This window comes from Salmo salar, chromosome 27 (genome assembly GCF_965601325.2).
Source record: "Salmo salar chromosome 27, fSalSal1, whole genome shotgun sequence".
Lineage (NCBI taxonomy): Eukaryota > Metazoa > Chordata > Actinopteri > Salmoniformes > Salmonidae > Salmo > Salmo salar.
Genome location: NC_138317.1, coordinates 33,800,927 through 33,818,678, shown reverse-complemented (window position 1 = coordinate 33,818,678; position 17,752 = coordinate 33,800,927). Strand labels below are relative to the sequence as shown.

Below are 17,752 nucleotides of genomic sequence, written 5' to 3'. Positions count from 1 at the left end.
TAGGAGATGTTGTACTGTGACTATTAAAACCTACCCTAACCAGAAACCGTGGATAGATGGCAGATTTTGTGCAAAACTGAAAGCGCGAACCATCGCATTTAACCATGGCAAGGTGACTGGGAATATAGCAGTATACAAACAGTGTAGTTATTCACTCCGTAAGGCAATCAAACAGGCAAAACGTCCGTATAGAGACAAAGTGGAGTCGCAATTCAACGGCTCAGACATGAGATGTATGTGGCAGGGTCTACAGACCATCAGACTACAAAGGGAGAACCAGACACGTCGCGGACACAGTCTTGCTTCCGGACAAGCTAAACACCTTCACCCGCTTTGAGGATAACACAGTGCCACCGATGCGGCCCGCTACCAAGAACTATGGGCTCTCCTTCTCCGTGGTCGACGTAAGACATTTAAGCGTATTAACCTTTGTAGGGCTGCCGGCCCAGGCGGCCTCAGAGCATGCGCAGACCAGCTGGCTGGAGTGTTTACGGACATATTCAATCTCTCCCTATCCCAGTCTGCTGTCCCCACATGCTTCAATATGTCCACCATTGTTCCTGCACCCAAGAAAGCAAAGGTAACTGAACTAAATGAATATCGCCCCGTAGCACTCACTTCTGTTATCATGAAGGGCTTTTAGAGACTAGTCAATGATCATATAATTCTACTTTACCTGACACCCTAGACCCTCTTCAATTTGCTTACTACCCCAATAGATCCATAGACGATGCAATCGCCATGGCACTGCACACTGCCCTATCCTATCTGGACAAGAGGAAACGTAAGAATGCTGTTCATTGACTAAAGCTCAGCATTCAACACCATAGTACCCTCCAAGCTCATCATTAAGCTCTAGGCCCTGAGTCTGAACCCCGCCCTGTGTAACAGGTGGTGAAGTTAGGAAACAACACCTCTACTTCGCTGATACTCAACACTGGGGCCCCACAAGGATGCGTGCTCAGCCCCCTCTTATACTCCCTGTTCACCAATGACTGCTTTGCCACGCACGCCTCAATCATCAAGTTTGCAGACGACACAACAGTAGTAGGCCTGATTACCAACTATGACGAGACAGCCTACAGGGAGGAGGTGAGGGCCCTGGGTGTGTGGTGCCAGTAAAATAATCTGTCACCCAACGTCAGCAAAACAAAGGAGTTGATCGTAGACTTCAGGAAACAGCAGAGGTAGCACCCGCTATCCACATTGACCGACCGCAGTGTAGAAGGTGGAAAGCTTCAAATTCCTTGGTGTACACATCACTGACAAACTGAAGTGGTCCACCCACACAGACAGTATGATGAAGAAGGCGCAACAGCGCCTCTTTAACCTCAGGAGGCTTAAGAAATTTGGCTTGGCACCTAAAACCCTCACAATTTTTTACAGATGCACAATTGAGAGCATCCTGTCGGGCTATATCACCTCTTGGTACGGCAACTGCACTGCCCAAAACCGCAGGGCTCTCCAGAGGGTGGTGTGGTCTGTCCAACACATCACCAGGGGCAAACTACCTGCCCTCCAGGACGCCTACACCACACGATGTCACAGGAAGGCCAAAAGGATCATCAAGGACAACAGTCACCCGAGCCACTGCCTGTTCACCCTGCTATCATCCAGAAGGCGAGGTCAGTACAGGTGCATCAAAGCTGGGACCGAGAGACTGAAAAACAGCTTCTATCTCAAGGCCATCAGACTGTTAAATAGCCATCACTAGCACATTAGTGGCTGCTGCTCTTTATACATAGACTTGAAGTAACTGGCCGCTTTAAAAATGTCACTTTAATAATGTTTACATATTTTGCATTACTCATCTCATATGTATACACTGTATTCTATCCTATTCCACTGTATCTTTGTCTATACCGCTCTGATATTGCTCATCCAAATATTTATATGTTCTTAATTCCATTCCTTTACTTTAGATTTGTATGTATTGTTGTGAAATTGTTAGATATTACTGCACTATTGGAGCTAGAAACACAAGCATTTTGCAACACCTGCAATAACAGCTGCTAAACATGTGTATGTGACAAATAACATTTGATTTGATTTGACAGTTTTTCTGGAAGTTGTGCTGTGCCATTTTACCTCCATTTTCCCCCAAGTGAGCCAGCCCCCTAGCAATTCGAGTTCTAGCCAATGAGCTTCAGCCCCTCGCCATTTGAGTGACAGCTAGCAAGATGCACACACATCAGAGTGAGAGAGAGAGAGCGCAATGACGTGGTACACATATGCGACGTAGTGCTTATTTCAGAACTACTGGCTAACAAGTATATAAAAGTACCAGAGAATCTCTTTTATGAACACTATCCCCCTCTATGTCATACTGTCATGTAACAGTGGGCCTAGGCTGGGCTTTGTTTCATTCTTTCTTTTTTTCCATTCTTTCTTTCAGGGAGTGACTCATGCAGTCGTTCTTAGCCCAGTCAGGACAGACAACCGTGGTGCAAGTTGTTTCCCTCTCTGTGATACGGTTTGGATACACCGATGGGTCATTCTTAGCTTTCCAGGTGTTTTATGTCAAAAGAACTCTACTGTTGTTCCAGAGAAAGCGAGACTATCTATACGGTAATTAACTTCCCAAATTATAGATTGTATTATCTCTAGCGTTGTCTTTGGGGTCAAAGTAGAAAAAGCTCAGTAACAGGCCTGTAATCAAACTCCGGTATCTCGGATGATGTAGTGGTCATTTTAAAACAGGTGGATTTTAGATTTAGAACACAAATGTCTGACCAGTCAACGTGACAAACGCACTACATGGCCTAAAGTATGTGGACACTCCTTCAAATTTGGCTATTTCAGCCACACCCGTTGCTGACAGGTGTATAAAATTGAGCACACAGCTATGCAATCGCCATAGACAAACATTGGCAGTAGAAAGGCCTTACGTTATAGGATGCCACCTTTCCAACAAGCCAGTTCGTCAAATTTCTTCCCTGCTAGAGCTGCCCCGGTCAACTGTAAGTGCTGTTATTGTGAAGTGGAAACATCTAGGAGCAACAGCGGCTCAGCTGCGAAGTGGTAGGCCACACAAGCTTACAGAACAGGACCGCCGAGTGCTGAAGCGGGTAGCTTGTAAAAATTGCGTGTCCTCGGTTGCAACACTCACTACCGACTTCCAAACTGCCTCTGGAAGCAACATCATGAAATGGGTTTCCCATGACCAAGCAGCCGCACACAAGCCCAATGCATAGTGCCAACTGTAAAGTTTGGTGGAGGAGGAATAGTGGTCTGGGGCTGTTTTTCATGGTTCTGGCTAGACCCCTTTTTTTCCAGTGAAGGGAAATTTTAACACTACCGAATACAATGACATTCTAGACGATTCTGTGCTTCCAACTTTGTAGCAACAGTTTGGGGAAGGCCCTTTCCTTTTTCAGCATGACAATGCCCCCGTGCACAAAGCGAGGTCCATACAGAAATGGTTTGTCGAGATCGGTGTGGAAGAACTTGACTGGCCTGCACAGAGCCCTGCTCCACTTGGTTGTGCAGGTTTTTTTTTTTTTCTTCACCTTTATTTAACCAGGTAGGCTAGTTGAGAACAAGTTCTTATTTACAACTGCGACCTGGCCAAGATAAAGCAAAGCAGTGTGACAGAAACAACAACACAGAGTTACATGGAATAAACAAGCATACAGTCAACACAATAGAAATAAAGAAAGTATATTTACAGTGTGTGCAAATGGCATGAGGAGGTATGGCAATAAATAGGCCATTTTAGCAAAGTAATTACAATTTAGCAGATTAATAACACTGGAGTGATAGGTGAGCAGATGATGATGAGCAGATGATGGTGTGTAAGTAGTGAAACTGGTGTGCAAAAGAGCAACAAAGTAAATAAAAACAATATGGGGATGAGGTAGGTAGATTGGGTGGGCTAGCTGATGTTTAAAGTTAGTGAGGGAAATGTAAGTCTCCAGCTTCAGCGATTTTTGCAATTCGTTCCAGTCACTGGCAGCAGAGAACTGGAAGGAAAGGCGGCCAAAGGAGGTGTTGGCTTTGGGGATGACCAGTGAAATACGCGCTCCAGCAGGTAAGGTGAGATCTTTACATAATGGGTCCATCGATTGAAGTGTAAACAAATTCCAAACAGTTCTGGTAAACTGAGTAGTCAACACCTCGTGACAATAACTATTTGGCTTGCCATTCTATAATACCCTTTTTAACAGCGATACATTGCCAGGAAGCTGCAAACATTCAAACAACCGACTGCGAGTCAGGCCTAATCGCCCAACATCAGTGCCCGTCCTCACTAATGCCCTTGTGGCTGAATGGAAGCAAGTCCCCGCAGCAATGTTCCAACATCTAGTGGAATGCCTTCATAGAAGAGTGGAGGCTGTTATAGCAGCAAAGGGGGATCCAACTCCATATTAATGCCCATAATTTTGGAATGAGATGTTCAACGTGCAGGTGTCCACATACTCAAAGTAGCCACACTTTGCCTTGATGACAGTCCATCCAATCAGGAGAGAGAAATATGAACATTTGTGTTCTTAAATAAAGAAAGATGATGGTGAAATGGTCACCTGCTCAAGCACATGACCTTGTCAGATTTATGATCAAATTCTAAAACTTTCCAACATGTTTGTTAGGCTCTAAGCTTGGTTAAATGACTTTCTCCAGCATATTTTTTTAAATGTTGTTGCAGCCTTGAACATCATTTGGCTGATTTGAACAAGCGGAAGTTTGAGTATGGGTTTGACTGCATTTTGGAAGATGGTATCTATCATCCCGTCTGCATCATTTGGCTGAGATCATGGAGAGAACTGATTAACCCTCATTGTCAACTGCCAAGCAGCATTTCTTTGTTTCCTATCCAAACGCCATCGCCTCTGAGTTTAATGAGGCTTCCGGAACTGACAAAATTCTGTCAGTATGTCTGCAGTGGTGATGGTGCATAGTTATCCATTAAGTCAGTCAATAGGATTTGTAGAGGATAGGGTTGATCTAAAGATCCAGTTCCTTGTTAGCTAAATATATAGCTTATCGTACTAAGGTCAATAGGTCTAGGAATAGAGTTGACAATGTGGATTTCATTTCAACAATGGAAGTAGTACTTGTTCTATTGATAGAACACTTAACAAAGGGGATTAAACAGAGAGTTTTAGATAAAGAGTCTCTCAATTAAACACCCCAGTTGCAGTCATAATCTGGGTCAGTGCAAATATCAGCTTCCGTCCACCCTCTGACTGCAGTTCCTGTAAAGAGATTAGTACAGTAGTCCAAGTCCTCTGGATGAAGCTGCAGTCTGCACAAAGAAAAAAGTGGAGGTGCAAGTCCTCACAAGGTGAAACTAACAACAAATGGGCCTCCGTTTATTTGACCTGAGTTCTCCAGTAGGTTGTCTGTTCTGTCTGTGATGTCATACTGTTCTCCAGTAGGTTGTCTGTTCTGTCTGTGATGTCATACTGTTCTCCAGTAGGTTGTCTGTTCTGTCTGTGATGTCATATTGTTCTCCAGTAGGTTGTCTGTTCTGTCTGTGATGTCATACTGTTCTCCAGTAGGTTGTCTGTTCTCTCTGTGATGTCATACTGTTCTCCAGTAGGTTGTGTGTTCTGTCTGTGATGTCATACTATTCTCCAGTAGGTTGTCTGTTCTGTCTGTGATGTCATATTGTTCTCCAGTAGGTTGTCTGTTCTCTCGGTGATGTCATACTGTTCTCCAGTAGGTTGTCTGTTCTGTCTGTGATGTCATATTGTTCTCCAGTAGGTTGTCTGTTCTCTCTGTGATGTCATACTGTTCTCCAGTAGGTTGTCTGTTCTCTCGGTGATGTCATACTGTTCTCCAGTAGGTTGTCTGTTCTCTCTGTGATGTCATACTGTTCTCCAGTAGGTTGTCTGTTCTGTCTGTGATGTCATACTGTTCTCCAGTAGGTTGTCGGTTCTCTCTGTGATGTCATACTGTTCTCCAGTAGGTTGTCTGTTCTCTCTGTGATGTCATACTGTTCTCCAGTAGGTTGTCTGTTCTCTCTGTGATGTCATATTGTTCTCCAGTAGGTTGTCTGTTCTCTCTGTGATGTCATATTGTTCTCCAGTAGGTTGTCTGTTCTCTCTGTGATGTCATACTGTTCTCCAGTAGGTTGTCTGTTCTCTCTGTGATGTCATACTGTTCTCTAGTAGGTTGTCTGTTCTCTGATGTCGTGCTGTTCTCTGTCATCGTTCATCGTTCTGATGTAAAGATGAAATCAACTTCAGGGTTGTGTTCAGTAGAGCACACTATAACAAAATGCATTAGAACAGAAAACCAACAGGAGTGCTTCTAATTGGACAAGTCCAGGTAGTCCCTCCCTGTTTCGGTTCAGTTCAAGTTTTATCGTCACATGCATAAGTACAGTAAAATGCTTAACTTGCAAGCTCTAACCCCTACAGTGCATAAATCAATATCTAAATAATAACTCATAGGAGAAATTGACTGGTAGCAGGATAAATAATAATAACAATAATAAACAGTGACGGGTGGGTGTGTGCATGGTGGAGTGTGTGTGATAGGTGGATATACATGTAAACAGGGCTGGAAAGTGACTGGTAGCAGGAGTATATAAATACTGATGGTTATATACTAGTGGTAATATACACAGTGTACAAAACATTGGGAACGCCTTTTGCTCTCAGAACAGGGGTGTACTACCAAGCTAACATATGGAGGGATAAAATATTTTTGGGGGAAATATTGAATTTGGCCAACTACTATAGCCCATAGAAACGCATTGAATAACACATTCATTTATAAAAAATAAAAAAAACATTTAACCTTTAACTCGGCAAGTCGGTTAAGAACAATTTCTTATTTACAATGACGGCCTACCCCGGCCAAACCCGGACGACGCTGGGCCAATTGTGCACTGCCCTATGGGACTCCCAATCATGGCCTGTATTCGAACCAGGGACTGTAATGACGCCTCTTGCACTGAGATGCAGTGCCTTAGACCGCTGCGCCACTCATAAGGAATACAGTTTTGAAGTGTCTGTCCTATATCTAGGAGATATAAGAAATCTCAGGAAATATTCTTGTTTTTTTTGGGACACATTTAACCCCTTATTTTTGTTGGCACAGAACTACCTCCATACTTTATTTATTTGTATGGGTTACATTCAGAGGAGTCCTGTAGCACTTGTGGGGTCAAAGCAAAACAGAGAACGCCATCGTGTTCATGAGTCTCCCCTTTCCACAGTGGAGTCATGTTAGTTTCTAGGCCAAACTGTTCGGACGCTACAGACGTTTTCGCGAAAAGACTGATCGTGGTCTGACAAACACTGCTCTAGCTCTGTCAACTTTCACCGCAGATGCGGAAGGCCGACATGGACGGATACAGTGGGTTGAGATGCATCCAATGCAAAAAACTGATATCTCTAACTTAGATTGACGCAACTCTTTAAGAATTTGAACCTGTCTCCCCTTCATCTACACTGATTGAAGTGGATTTAAGACATCAATAAGGGATCATGGCTTTCATCTGGATTCACCTGGTCGGTCTATATCATGGAAAGAGCAGATCTTCCTAATGTTTTGTATACTCAGTGTATACTTCACATGTGAACAGGAGTAATAGTGGCCAGTACCAGGAGAGAATAAATAGATACTAACGGTAATTGCAATCAATAATCAATGAACAGCAGCGTAGTGGTAATAATACATTTAATCAATAATCATTTTAGCAGGGGTGCGGGGGGGAGCAGTAGTTGTTAGGCATTTAACAGTCTTATGACCAGGGGATAGAAGCTGTTTAGAAGTCTGTTGTTCTGAGCCTTGATGTGCCGGTACCACCTGCCGTACGGGAGCATGGAGAACAGTCCATGTCTCGGGTGGCTGGAGTCTTTGGCAATTTTCCGGGGCGTTCAGTCCATTTTCTGCTGTTCGAAGCATAATTAGCACAACTCAGATGTTCTATTCTGGGATGGCGTGGGAGATTTCTTTACCGACTGGCAGTTATCACCTTTTCTGTATGAATGAACCCCTCTTATGCCCTGTTTCATAATCCCTGGATTATATTGCATACGTATGACATACCTGAATATTTCCCACTTTCTATAGCTAGGGATTTCAATAAGTAGGGATGTCACTCCAAAAGACAAAGCCTGTCCATCCTCTGTCTTCATCTAGATTACCCTTTAGTTTTTCTTCTCTTTTTGATCCAGGTTAATGTCAGTGGTCTCAAAGGATGGTAGTGGTGGAGTCTTCAAACCTTGTGCTGCTGGTAGAAAATACGTAGTTTAGCCTTTTGAGGTACCTTGTCTCAGGCTGAAGTTAACTTCTTGCCAGCAAGGTCTTTTTGTTCTCCATTTGTCGTTGCTTGCTGTGTTTGGGTGCATTTTCCACTGCGGCGGTTCTGTGATGAAATTGCCCTTTCGAGCTGTAGGGGTTGGGAGTGACCTCTCTCAGACACCTCCCACAAAGTTCAAGGTCATCTCAAGCTCAACCACTTTCCGTCAGTGGAATTCAATGTTGATCCTCCAAATACTCCATGTTTTATGCTTCCTCTTGAGATGCATGTACTGTAGCCTACCAGGCACAGACCACCTTCATCCTTCACTGCCTAATGTACACACTCATGAATACCATATCAAACACACACACCGATGCGGCAGATAGCCTGGCGGGTAGGAGCATTAGGCCAGTAACCGAAAGGTTGCTGGATCGAATCCCCAAGCTGACAAAGTAAAAATCTGTCCATGAGCAAGGCAGTTAACCCACTGTTCCCCGGGCGCCGATAACGTGGATGCCGATTAAGGCATCTCCCCGTACCTCTCTGATTCAGAGGGTTAAATGCGGAAGACACATTTCAGTTGAATACATTCAGTTGTACAACTGACTAGGTATCCCCCTTTCCCAATAATACACACCATATCAGACACACACACATCAATACACACCATATCACACACACACACATCAATACACACCATATCAGACACACACATCAATACACACCATATCAGACACACACGCATCAATACACACCATATCAGACACACACACATCAATACACACCATATCACACACACACATCAATACACACCATATCAGACACACACACATCAATACACACCATATCAGACACACACACATCAATACACACCATATCAGACACACACACACACATCAATACACACCATATCAGACACACACACATCAATACACACCATATCAGACACACACACATCAATACACACCATATCAGACACACACACATCAATACACACCATATCAGACACACACACATCAATACACACCATATCACACACACACATCAATACACACCATATCACACACACACACACACATCAATACACACCATATCAGACACACACACACGCATCAATACACACCATATCAGACACACACACACATCAATACACACCATATCACACATCAATGGAAGAAGTTGTTCTTTAATCTCAACATATCTCCTTTCTGTAAAACATGCTTAATAAATGGCATCCTCTTGTTCTGTTCTGTAAACACCAAGGCTACATCCCAAATGGCACCCTATTCCCTATATAGTGCACTACTTTTGACCGGGTCCCACAGGGAATAGGGTGCCATTTGAGACAAAGCTTAGATGAAATCCCTTGCCTTAGCAGACACAGGGTTGACTAATGACAGGGACTGTTTGGATGCAAACGGGAGGCCGCCCTCAACGCGTTATGTAAAATAATCAAACGGTGTTCCTTCTCTGTCTATGTAAGGGATAGTTAGGAGATGCAGAGCGACAGTCCTGAGCCTGACCTCTTCGTCACAAACACATTGTGAATCTCAGCCCCGCTGTCATCCAGAGTTTCCTAACTGTGTGGCTTCTTGTGGTGTCTCAGAACAGTTGATTCATCTAGTTTCCTCACCGTGTGGTGTCTCAACAGTTGAATCATCCAGAGTTTCCTAACTGTGTGGCTTCTTGTGGTGCCTCAGAAAAGTTGATGTGTTGTAGTCTTTTGTATGTAATTTCATATGGAGGGAATGACGAAATGTAGTGAGGGAGATTCACCCAGGCTTCATCGAGAAGAATTGTGTTACGTCAATGGAGTCTTGTCAAATGCATTGCAGCAATTTGTTACATGGTTTTTGTTTGCATATTGGGGTCTATGCAGAGAGACAAAATACAGAGTCAGCCACTTACTACACGCAGTCAGCCACTTACTCACAGCCTTGACTGCAGAGGATAGGCAACATTCCCTCATATACAACAAGTCTTCAGATCTAAGGCAGTTTCCCTCTTCCTCTGTCCTTCCCTTCTTCTCTCTGGGGACGGATGCCTGGGGAAGGCTGCCTGGGCTGGCAGAGAAAGGCATTGTGACCTCTTTAGTGTCAAAGTCTGAATATGACAATGGCTGTAACGTATGTCTTTCTCCCGCTGTTCTGTTCCTGTCATCTACAGAGGAAACACTGAGGCTAATGAGGAGGGTATGGCCGTGGGGCTCATCATCAGTAGCATGATGGCTAATGTGGATGAATGCCAACTTTACTGTTTGCATGGGGTTGGAAAATTCCTGTTAGTATGACGGGTTGGGAAAGCAAAGATGACACTGTTACTGCTACGAAGATGGGGGTGGAATATGTTTATGTTATTAAGATGGGGGTTGTAAAGCAGAGGTATCACTGGTACTATTAAGATGGGGGTTGTAAAGCAGAGGTAACACTGGTACTATTAAGATGGAGATTGTAAAGCAGAGGTATCACTGGTACTATTAAGATGGAGGTTGTAAAGCAGAGGTATCACTGGTACTATTAAGATGGGGGTTGTAAAGCAGAGGTAACACTGGTACTATTAAGATGGAGATTGTAAAGCAGAGGTATCACTGGTACTATTAAGATGGAGGTTGTAAAGCAGAGGTATCACTGGTACTATTAAGATGGAGGTTGAAAGCAGAGGTAACACTGGTACTATTAAGATGGAGGTTGTAAAGCAGAGGTATCACTGGTACTATTAAGATGGAGGTTGTAAAGCAGAGGTATCACTGGTACTATTAAGATGGAGGTTGTAAAGCAGAGGTATCACTGGTACTATTAAGATGGAGGTTGTAAAGCAGAGGTATCACTGGTACTATTAAGATGGAGGTTGTAAAGCAGAGGTATCACTGGTACTATTAAGATGGAGGTTGTAAAGCAGAGGTATCACTGGTACTATTAAGATGTGGGTTGTAAAGCAGAGGTATCACTGGTACTATTAAGATGGAGGTTGTAAAGCAGAGGTATCACTGGTACTATTAAGATGGAGGTTGTAAAGCAGAGGTATCACTGGTACTATTAAGATGGAGGTTGAAAGCAGAGGTATCACTGGTACTATTAAGATGGAGGTTGTAAAGCAGAGGTATCACTGGTACTATTAAGATGGAGGTTGTAAAGCAGAGGTATCACTGGTACTATTAAGATGGAGGTTGTAAAGCAGAGGTATCACTGGTACTATTAAGATGGAGGTTGTAAAGCAGAGGTATCACTGGTACTATTAAGATGGAGGTTGTAAAGCAGAGGTATCACTGGTACTATTAAGATGGAGGTTGAAACACTCGTTTCTAGTTTCATGCCATTTCTGTTTTCAACTCTCCTATTGCAAGGACACCATATTTTCATTTGCCCCTATTTTTGTATATCAATTACATTCTAATTTGCCATCTGTGAATCCAATCCAATCTGTTCCAGTGTCAGTTTCAGATACATCTGAACGAGCAACTGACATCATGAGTCACTATTAATAACACAACAACAGATGACAGAATAAGGCCTGGTACTAAAGTGTGATGTATTTATGAATCAGTGTGTGATTTGTGTCCCCAGATGAGACGGGTGCCGCAGACACTGCAGAGGCGGTTGTTGACCACAGCTATGTGAAGAAGAAGCTGGAACATGGCCTCACTCGAATCTGGCAGGTCTGAACACAAGCTTTCTTTCATTTCTACCCTCTCTCATCTCTCCTCTCTTTCTCTCTTTTCCATTCATCTGTCATCTCTCTCGCTCTTTTCCATTCATCTCTCGTCTCACTCTTTCCACTCTCTCTCTCGTCTCTCTCTCCCTCTTCCCATATCTCTCTCTAACAAGTATTCTGCTCCCCTTCTCCCTTCAGCAAGTCCAGCTGAAAGTGAAAGCTTATCTGCTTGGGACAGACATGTCCAACTTCAAATACGATGACTTCATTGTGGTCCTGGATGTTATCAGCAAGTATATAGACATAGAATGAAATAGAATTGGGTACACTCAATATGAACGCCGGCCCACCCATCATGGAACATTGACTTGAATGGGGATCCCCATTCTAGTAATTCTATTTCTAGGACCACATCCTCATTAGCAATGATTGGTTTGAACGAGGTGGACCGAAAGCCTAAACCTTCCGCCTTGCCCCCTAGTCCATGTGAAACCCCTTGTTTTAAAAGAACCACAACCAGAGCGGAGAGGGAGTTACGTGGGCAAAAATTCATCTGCTTGTTCCGCCAACAGAACAAAGTTGTAGTTTGGCTCTTTACAAGCTTGTCAATTAAAGAATCGGGTTTCTGGGTCGGCTGTGTCCTTACGGGCCAGTGGGGAGAGAGAATAGGGGTTCCTCGGGGATCGGTCTCGGGGCCACATGGCTGTGAAGTAACTCTATGGGGTTCATTGAACTATTCAGAAGCTGCTGGCAGATGCTTTTCCTTTCCCCTCCTCGCTTTTGTGTTCTTTCCATCTAATTTTGCATTGCTTCTCATTTCTCTCTTTCCCACTCTACCTATTTTTCTCCCTCTCTTCCCCCCTCTCTCTTTCTCTCCCTCTCTTCCCCCTCTAACTCTTTCTCTCCCTCTCTACCCCCCCTCTCTCTTTCTCTCCCTTTCTACCCCCCCTCTATCTCTTTCTTTCTTTCCCTCTCCCCCTCCCCCTCTCAGGCTGATGCAATTGGGGGAGGATTCTGTGGCAGTAAGTCCGAGTTGCTACAGGAGTCCATTAAACGTCAAAGTGTCAACTACTTCAAGAACTATCACAGGTGAGGCACCTCGCCCCTAGCTAGCGAATGTTTGCCAAAGTTATATAAATGTTTGCCAAAGTTATATGAATGTTTCCCTGTTTGAACACCAGTCTCATTACATAATTATTTTTCTCCCCAACATATATACATACATATATATATATATATATATATGGTGTTTGGGGTCACTTAGAAATGTCTTTGTTTTTGAAAGAAAAGCAATAAAGCAATAAAATAACATCAAATTGATCAGAAGTACAGTGTAGACATTGTCAATGTTGTAAATGACTATTTTAGCTAGAAACGGCTGATTTTTAATGGAATATCTACATAGGCGTAACAGAGGCCCATTATCAGCAACCATCACTCCTGTGTTCCAATGGCATGTTGTGTTAGCTAATCCAAGTTTATCATTTTAGAAGGCTAATTAATCATTAGAAAACTATTTTGCAATTATGTTAGCACAGCTGAAAACTGTTGTCTGATTAAAGAAGCAATAAAACTGTTCTTCTTTAGACTATTTGAGTATCTGGAGCATCAGCATTTGTGGGTTCGAATGCAGGCTCAAAATGGCCAGAAACAAAGATCTTTCTTCTGAAACTCGTCAGTCTATTCTTGTAATGAGAAATGAAGGCTATTCCATGCGAGAAATTGCCAAGAAACTGAAGATCTCGTACAATGCTGTGTACTACTCACAGAACATAACAGAGCAAACTGGCCAGAATAAAAAGAGGAGTGGGAGGCCCCGGTGCACAACTGAGCAAGTGGACAAGTACATTAGTGTTTTTTGGTTACTACATGATTCCATATGTGTTATTTCATAGTTTTGATGTCTTCACTATTATTCTACAATGTATAAAATAGTTAAAATAAATAAAAACCCTTGAATGAGTAGTTGTGTCCAAACTTTTGACTGGTACTGTATATTGACCCCCCGGGCTTAGTGGGGGATATGACATTGTAGCTACTTTTTCTGTCCCCTAATAACTTACAATGATTCAAGAGATGCTTCTAGATATCTGGTATGTCTTGTGCACTGACGGCACTCCCCGTCCACTGTGTGTGCTTGAATACCAAGTCTCTTATTCTGAATAAAAAAGGTGTTACATGACTAACTTATCTGGCACACTGTTTTTCTAACATAACACCTCGTAATAATCCCTGTAACTGGTCGGTGTTGTTAGATATGTTGATCCATGTATTCGAACACCTGTAAGCTGTGGGACCAGGACTCTGTAATGTTTGATGTTTACACTGACATTTCGTTTGGATGAATTGTTATTGACCCCCAAGAGAGAGGCGTCAGGTGGGGGGGTCTCACAAGCGGGGGGAGGTTGTGGGGTGTGTCTGGTGCCTCGATGATCACAGCAGAGTATTGACTGCCCTTTCACCCTCTACAAACTGCCCTCCGTGCCCACCGTGGCATTTCCCTGCTCTGTTTGAGTCCATGCATTTCATCTGGAACAGGAGCCCTTGTGCTAGAAAGTAAATGGCAATGGGTCGTTAATCGGCAAACGCTGACTACTTCGCTCTTCTTTTTGTCTCTTTCTAGTCTTTGTTTTTCATCTTTCTTTCTTTTGTTCTTTGTTTTCTCTTCATCCCTCTCTTTCTCTCTGTCCGCCCAGGACACGCCTGGAGGAGTTGCGGATGTTTCTGGAGAACGAGAAGTGGGAACGGTGTCCTGTCAACATCACTCAGCTCCACGTGAGTAAGACAGTTAGATGCCACAGAGCCAGGGAGATGGATTCAGAGAAGTGATGTGACATTTAGTCATCATGTCTCATCTGGAGCGATCAGTATCACTGTCACTCATCATAGGCATGGCATTTACATATGAATATGAAACGTAGTGGCCCTAGTTGTCAGCAGAAGTTACAGTTAAAGCTGTGTACGTGCAATGCCCCTGGACTAAATGATTTACTATCATATTAAAACACTATAAAGGGATCTGGACTGATAGAAATCCATCTAATAGAAGATTTTGGTTCCCGAAACCCTGTATGAAAATGCACACTGTTTACTTGACTGACATTAAGATAAAAACCTTCAATAACGGAATTCCAAAAAAGACAGCTCTCTTCCTTCATTACCAGCAGACATCAAGGAGGCTTAGGGATAGTTCACCCAAATCACAAGATGACACATTGGTTTCCTTACCCTGTAAGAAGTCTATGGGACCGATATTAGCATTTTTTGTGCATCATGTCCAAAACATCCAAAAGTATCTAAAATTGATTTTGAAGATCAACAAAGTCACTTATAGATGTTTTGAACATTATGCTATAAAAATGCTAATATGTGACCGACCACCTTGATTCGGTCTTATGTAGCAAAGTTTGAAATTGTGTTTTTTACATTGGATAAAAGTTTATTTGTCACATGCAGAGGATACAGATGGTGTAAACGGTACAATGATAGTACATTTCAATTCCAGTCAATTCAGGAAATAGACTAAAATTCCAATTATTTTCAATTAGTTAATGTTGAATTGAAATGGAATTGAACCCAGCCCTGATGTGTCTACGTGCATGTATGAATATGTAGTCTAACCAATGCTTGTGTACAGTATTCCTGATTCTTTCTATCCTTGATATGCAAGCTTATTGATGTTGTAAACAATGCATTTTTTGGTTTTTATGTACAGAGAAAATCAGTATAGACAACTTTTTCTATAATGTCATCTACATGTTTAAACATGCAGCATTAGCAGGCAGGTTTATGGGATTGTTTTAACATCCGTGCAGCTCCAATTAGCTCACGTACGGTTTAGGATTCATTCATTCTGTAAGCAACATCTGAGGACTACAGTACCATATGAATAATGCAGTGAGTGAGAGAGCGAGTGATATTGCCAGCCTCCTACCAGGTACCCTTAGGGAAGCCAGGGTCCCGCTATAATCTCCTCATGAAAGATTAATGGCTTGGAATCTAACAAACAAAATAAGGAAGTGGTAGGCAGAGTTCTAGCTGGGGATTCTCTGTGGTGTGACTTATTTACAGGCAGGCAACTGGTTCATGTCTCTGTTCTGCCACTGGCAAAGGTGACGCTCGGCCTCGGGTTTCGTTTTTTTGTCCTATATCCAAGTGTTGTTTTAGTTATTCTCGTCTCTATCTAGTATTTTGTCATAGCCACTAATGCCCTAGGCCTATTTAACTCCATTATTCCTCTATTGAAAACTTGTGGATTTGATCAGCCTGTAGTTGACCATATAGCCAACTCCTTTGCACTAGGCGCATTTGTGACTCTGATTTATCATTTGAGGTGCATGCCAAAGATTTATGTGAACGATTCAAAACAAGAGGGTATAAAGAAGAATTATTGGACAATTGCCTTAAGAGAGTAAGACAAATGGAGTGGAATGCATTATTGCAAACACGTTAAAGGAATCCCTCTCCCACCTCTGCAACTTTGGTGTCCACCTACAGTCCTATTTCAAGGTTGATCGAGGAAGAGGTTAATAGACATTAGCACATATTACATAGCGACCCCAGATTTGTTAAAGCGTTTGAATCCTCCCCGATCATGGTAATTTCCCATGTCACAACTATGTCCACTGTTATGCCATGATCAAAGGGTACTCTCTTATCTGTCCCCATTCAGGTAAGAGGATCACGTTTTGTGCTACAATAACATGCATCACAAAATCTGTTGTATATCTCCTTAAGTGTTCCTGTAACTTGTATTATGTGGGTAAGACCAAACGGGAACTTAAGACAAGGATATGTGAGCATAAGAGCACCCATTCACAACCATGATAAAAAATATACATAAATGAGAGGGATAAATTACTTCTCCAGAGACATATTGGATAGACCGCTTGGGCATTTTTTATTTATTTTTTGTTTGTAGTAGGTTCTAAATAGGCCAAACATTTAGGTAATGACATCATAATTTATTTGTATTGTGTGTCTGTCTTTAAATTTTGATGTTCACTTTTCCCCCGCAGCTTTTTCTGCTGCGATCTCTTGATTGGGCCAGTACTGACTGGGAATTTATAATGATGCCCACCTGTGAGGTCTTGTTGCCGTGACATTGACTGCCATTGCCTTGCAAGCTGAAGAAAGGCTCCTATCCCCAAACGTTCGTGCAGCAATAAAAATGTCAATTTCAGTTTATTTACCGTAGTGCTGTCTTATTTCTGTTCTTTGGATTATATATGAGGATCCAGCACCCAATTTAAGTTTGTATGAGGTGGCGTTGTTTATATTTTCATTTTTTCATTAGCCTGTCCCATTTGAAGTATACCTAGTGTTCCTTTGATGTCTTTTTGCTTTGATTTCAAAGATTTCATCAATGAATGCTATGTCGTAAAGCCACACCAAGGAGGATAACTATAACATTAACCATAAATTATACGTAACTATAAACATTGGTGAGCATCCACACCAGCGGACCGTTTATCATTCTGCAGTACACCTGTCAATCAACTAATCAACGCATCCTACTTCACACTGTAGGCCTATTAATGATGTAGTAACACTGTAGGCCTATTAATGATGTAGTAACACTGTAGGCCTATTAATGATGTAGTAACACTGTAGGCCTATTAATGATGTAGTAACACAGACTTTTCGGTGCTTCAGGGTGTGTTCGTTGTCATAGTGACAACTGCAAATAATACAGTGCCTTCAGAAAGTATTCACACCCCTTGACTTTTTACACATTTTGTTGTATTACAGCCTGAATTTAAAATGGCTTAATTTGAGATTTTGTGTCACCGGCAATATGCCTAATGTCAAAGCAGTATTGGGTTTTTAGAATTTTTTGTACATATTAATTAAAAAGGAAAAGCTGAAATGTCTTGAGTCTGTAAGTATTCAACCCCTTTG

The 17,752-nt window shown here is 42.5% G+C and overlaps 1 protein-coding gene across 2 annotated transcripts in view; it reads left to right on the top strand.

Annotated features, from left to right (window-relative positions):
• The window catches only part of LOC145864385 (syndetin), a 66,535-nt gene that overhangs the window by 28,659 nt on the left and 20,124 nt on the right, over nt 1-17,752 (top strand). For both annotated transcript variants that reach the window (XR_014382951.1, XM_082970226.1), the window contains exons 3-5: nt 11,764-11,855; nt 12,843-12,940; nt 14,548-14,626. Coding sequence is in view for 1 of the 2 variants with exons in the window: in XM_082970226.1 (XP_082826352.1) it covers nt 11,764-11,855; nt 12,843-12,940; nt 14,548-14,626 (269 nt within the window). In the remaining variant the exon portion in view is untranslated. The remainder of the gene's footprint in view (nt 1-11,763; nt 11,856-12,842; nt 12,941-14,547; nt 14,627-17,752) is intronic.